Raw genomic sequence first — 5796 nt, 5'->3', positions numbered from 1 at the left:
ATTTAAGAGTATAAGCTATGTATGTTTCTAAATATAAATGTAATCCAAACAAACTTTGATATTAAAATAAATATATAATAACAAATTCATTACAGGATGGAATAGCCAAAATGGACCAATAAGTCCCATGTTGTCCCAAAATATTATGTTATGTTGGTTTAATTTCATATGATTGTGACCTTTATCAGATAATACCTGTTATTTTGGTTTTAACTGGCTTTATTTTATCATAAGTAAAAAAAACATTTGCCAATAAAACAAATTGTTGTTCTTAGACAAGGTCCACCTTCAGCAGTCCATGATTTTGATCAAAGCTCTAACTGATGCAGGTGTACTATTTCAAACACAGGTAAGTTGATTCGTATTCAGACTTGTCTTATATTTCATATCATGTTAATATGATTCTTCAGTAGTTGTATTTGGTAGCATCTTCAAACCGGGATGTTTATATTGTTACGTCTCTGTATGTTTGTTTGTTAATTCTTCTAAGATACAAGTCCTTTCTTTGTAAAACTTGTTTATTTTTCCTCAATACAACTTTGTAATCCACTTAATTTTCACAGTTACACACACTATAGTTCACAACAATTCACTCACTTTCTATCGCGCTTAGACTTAATTGTCCGTCCCCGCAAACTATAGTTCCGATCTCTGTGTCTGCTATCCTCAGTTCCCACCGACCGTAATCGCTGTCTTTCTTTCTCTCTGCCTGCTTCGTCTCCGCTACGTCTCTGCCTCTATCTCCGTCTCCACTACTGCTTCGACTCCCTCTCTGTCTCTCTCACTGTCTAGCGCACTTATATACGATAATACTGCCTGTTCTAGAAACTTCTGAGACTCTCAACACGTGCTACCAGCGTCACTTGACTTCCGCTGTCGTCACTTGACCCCCGCTGTCGTAACAATATATATATATATATATTAGGAAGAAAATTTATCGCTAAATAAAAAAAGCTATGTGGCTGGCTACTGAACTTGGAAAAGGGAACCAAACAAGATAAGTATGAAAGTGGACATATCATTCGATCTTACCGCTGAACACACAGCAGACTAAGCTGCCTCGACTTTACATGGAGAATAAAATCTCCACATTACTGGCTTTCTCACTGGCGAAACAAATAGAACCAGAATTTCCAATCGTAAAATGTTACTCTACTGTAAAATAGTCATAAGGTAGTATTCTAAAGTTAACTAAAGGAAAGGTATAATGATGAAAGCTGAGATTCTATTCAAACACCAAGCTTTTGATAGAGAAAGTGGGGAAGTCAGTAATGTAGTCTGCTATGTGATCATTAGCCGATCAAGTGATTTGTCCACGTCTATCCCTAATTTGTTTGGCTCCTTTTTTCCAGTTCAGTAGACACCCCTACACAGCTTTTTTATTTAGCGATAAATGTTTTCTTGATACTTGTTTGTTTACTTGTTTTATAAGATAGCATACGTTGGTTACTACTTTATAGAGTGTGTTCTACAGCTTTATAAATTTTGCATAGAATAATAATAAAATAGGTAGTCAAAGATCGTGAAGACTTTTGCTCAATCAAATGATGATACAATTATAGTTACTGCTAGAACTAGGTAGGCGCTAAGCCTGTTGAAGAATGATGATGATGATGAACGAAAATAAGTAATTTCGGTTTTGGCTGTTGGCCATTTTCCCATTTGGGACGCTCTGCATGGCAGAAAAGCGGCATTTACACTAGACTTAGAGCGACTATGCCAGGTAGCTCTTCACATCTATCTTCTAATGACTTGTATGTCTACTGATTTTTTTTTACTCCTTCACTTCATACAAAATATATAGTTGGCTCCCTAAAGACACCAATTGTATAGTGTACAAAGCGTTGAGTATTCTACATGTTAAAGTCATCTAATGTTCATCTATTATTGGCTGGTAATTCCTGTTTCGCCCTGTACTTAAGATTTTTAAGGAACAACACCATGGTTCTATAAGAAAGCTAACTTCAAGGGGTAATAACATTGTTTACATTAGAATTATGATGTTTTTTAAATTTTGCATAGAACAGTAATGAAATAGATAGTCAAAGATTGTGAATGCTATTTTGTTCTATCAAAATTATGGTTACTGCTAAAACTAGGTAAAACTATTTACAAAAGATGATGATGAACAAAAATAAATCACGGTTTCGGCTATTCGCCGGTTTTCGACTTTAGGACGCTCTGAATAGCAGAAAAGCGGCAATTACACTGGAGAGAGAGCGATTATGCCAGTTAGCTCTTCAAATCTAGCTTCTGATGACCTGTAGATAAGAAAATCCAGAATACTTTCGTGTTGCTTTAATACGGGCGTCCGTGCCATCCCTACCTAGAGAGTGTTAGCGCACTCTCCGATAGAACAGACGATCATTTAAAACTAAATTTTGTTGTCCATGTGTTACCTGGATAAGTCTAGCGTGTCTATTACTACAAAATGTAACTTTAATTACATAATTACTTGGTATTAATAGTACCTTACTGTTGTATATAATTATTTCTATTAATTAATTTTACTTGGCCTCCATTGGCTCAGCGATAAGTATGAGCTTATACCTTTAAAAATCGGGTTTAGAAACTCGGTGGGCACATAACAGACAGCTCGTTGTATAGCTTTGTGCTAAAATAAACAAATAATAACTTTACTTGTTTCTTCAACTCAACATTTACAGAAATAACATGATCTAATGATTACTATCAACTTAACATTCACAGAAATAACATGACCTAATGATTGCTATCAATTCAACATTCACAGAAATAACATGACCTAATGATTGCTATCAACTCAACATTCACAGAAAGAACATAACCTATTGATTGCTATCAACTCAACATTCACAGAAATAACATAACCTAATGATTGCTATCAACTCAACATTCACAGAAATAACATAACCTAATGATTGCTATCAACTCAACATTCACAGAAATAACATAACCTAATGATTGCTATCAATCCAACATTCACAGAAATAACATAACCTAATGATTGCTATCAATTCAACATTCACAGAAATAACATGACCTATGATTGCTATCAACTCAACATTCACAGAAAGAACATAACCTATTGATTGCTATCAACTCAACATTCACAGAAATAACATAACCTAATGATTGCTATCAACTCAACATTCACAGAAATAACATAACCTAATTATTGCTATCAATTCAACATTCACAGAAATAACATAACCTAATGATTGCTATCAATTCAACATTCACAGAAATAACATAACCTAATGATTGCTATCAATTCAACATTCACAGAAATAACATGACCTATGATTGCTATCAACTCAACATTCACAGAAAGAACATGACCTAATGATTGCTATCAACTCAACATTCACAGAAACAACATAACCCAATGATTGCTATCAACTCAACATTCACAGAAAGAACATAACCTAATGATTGCTATCAACTCAACATTCACAGAAAGAACATAACCTAATGATTGCTATCAACTCAACATTCACAGAAAGAACATAACCTAATGACTGCTATCAACTCAACATTCACAGAAAGAACATAACCTAATGATTGCTATCAACTCAACATTTACAGAAAGAACATAACCTAATGATTGCTATCAACTCAACATTCACAGAAAGAACATAACCTAATGATTGCTATCAACTCAACATTCACAGAAAGAACATAACCTAATGATTTCTATCAACTCAACATTCACAGAAGGAACATAACCTAATGATTGCTACTATTTCAATTTCAAATCACATTTCAACTTCATTGTACAGCAAAAGATATTAAACATATGTCATAACTAATTTAATGATAGACATATCAATAGCTAAGTTCCATGATTTCAACAAAATATGATATTGTCAAATATTTAAACATTTAGTAGAGTTGACACTAAACCACGTCGTTATCCAACTTACAAGTTCTTTCTAGCCATCTTGCCATAGTTATTGACTGTCAACAAAGCTCATTATTTAAAGCTACGTTACTCGCTAGTTTTGATGCTGTTAACCACCATACTTCTTTTTAATATCGAACATAGCATGCAGTGAGTTGTTTTGAGAACGTCTCTATCATTGTTCTTTAATAACGACATCTGTACTATATCTCTAGAATATATTCTGAGAAAGAGTTCAAACTGTACCCCTGATAAATACCTTGACAGACAGATCGCACAACATCGCTAATAAATACGTTGACAGACACTTTGAGGTACATCTCTAAGAAATACTTTCGTGGACAATCCTTACATCCAAAACATGTTTGATTTGACCCGAAGAACTGTATCTTATACACATTTTTAGTTAGTTACGATTTATTTTATTTCAAGGTTTTTAGCTATGTCACACCTACTGTGTGATGATCAAGTTATTTATATTATTTAAAAAATGATATAAACTTATTTAACTCGTGGAGTCTCTAAGACAAAATTACGAACTGCTAACTCAGATCGTTATCAAGTCCTGATAGCTTCTCCAACTGTAGGAGTCTGAAGACAAAATAACGAACTGCTAACTCAGGTCGTAATCAAATCCTGATAGCTTCTCCAACTGTAGGAGTCTGAAGACAAAATTACGAACTGCTAACTCAGATCGTTATCAAGTCTTGAAAGCTTCTCCAACTGTAGGAGTCTGAAGACAAAATTACGAACTGCTAACTCAGATCGTTATCAAGTCTTGAAAGCTTCTCCAACTGTAGGAGTCTGAAGACAAAATAACGAACTACTAACTCAGGTCGTAATCAAATCCTGATAGCTTCTCCAACTGTAGGAGTCTGAAGACAAAATAACGAACTGGTAACTCAGATCGTAATCAAGTCCTGATAAAGATTTGTTTGAACAACTCTGAATCACCACAAATAAGTTGACAAAGCTCTCTAACTGATGGACAATTACTCGTTATTACCCGCCTGATAACTTATTTTAAACGAACTGTAATTCACATATATCTTTGATCTTTATTTTCAGATTTATCCAGACGAAGATCACAGCCTTACCCGTTTCACTTTGCACTTATACCAGACAATGGAATCTTTCCTGGATCAGTGCTTTGATATTCCTCGCAAAGAGGAGGCAGGACTTCAAAAGACAACCAAAAAAGTATTTATAGGAGGAAGATAGTGACAGTTGAATGTACATTTCTTCGGTTCTTCAATGTTTTTATGTCTTTACTCCACATACTTACCGATAGAGAGCGCCAGGCTACTTTTGTGCCAAACAATGTATCGTTAAGGATTTCTCTTACATTATTATTATTACTATGTATACATAAGTTTCCTATTAAGATACTATGAGTTGAACTTTCACTGTTGCTACATGTTCAAGAAAGAATATAAACTTTGCTCGTTTTGTAGACTAAGAGATATTGATATGTATGTTGGTAAATACAGCAGAGAACCTAAAATGGGGGAAAAGTTACGTCTGTGTCTGGCTCTGGATGAGGGGAATAAACGTTAAGTTCCGATAATTTATCAATTTTATCCGAATGAAAAGAAGAAGAGAGCTCACTAACTTTCAGCTCCAATAATTTATCAATTTGACCCGAATCAAAAGAAGAAGAGAGCTCACTAACTTTCAGCTCCAACAATTTATCAATTTGATCCGAATGAAAAGAAGAGAGCTCACTAACGTTCAGCTCCAACAATTTATCAAGTTGACCCGAATCAAAAAAAGAAGAGAGCTCACTAATTTTCAGCTCCAACAATTTATCAATTTGATCCGAATGAAAAGAAGAGAGCTCACTAACTATCAGCTCCAACAATTTATCAATTTGATCCGAATGAAAAGAAAAAGAAAGCTCACTAACTATCAGC

The 5796-nt window shown here is 34.3% G+C and overlaps 1 protein-coding gene across 1 annotated transcript in view; it reads left to right on the top strand.

The window, feature by feature from the left end:
* Nucleotides 1–5531, top strand: part of LOC111088034 (prolyl endopeptidase FAP-like) — a gene marked incomplete at its 5' end in the record, with an annotated part of 46674 nt that extends 41143 nt beyond the window's left edge. Inside the window, 2 exons of the mRNA XM_022396835.1 lie at nucleotides 276–349; nucleotides 4952–5531. Of these exons, the coding sequence (XP_022252543.1) occupies nucleotides 276–349; nucleotides 4952–5104 (227 nt within the window). The remainder of the gene's footprint in view (nucleotides 1–275; nucleotides 350–4951) is intronic.
* Nucleotides 5532–5796: the final 265 nt, after the last annotated feature.

Source organism: Limulus polyphemus, unplaced genomic scaffold, assembly GCF_000517525.1.
Source record: "Limulus polyphemus unplaced genomic scaffold, Limulus_polyphemus-2.1.2 Scaffold3029, whole genome shotgun sequence".
NCBI classification, from domain to species: domain Eukaryota; kingdom Metazoa; phylum Arthropoda; class Merostomata; order Xiphosura; family Limulidae; genus Limulus; species Limulus polyphemus.
The sequence above is the reverse complement of the archived record's forward strand: the minus strand, read 5'-3'. Positions and strand labels throughout refer to the sequence as shown.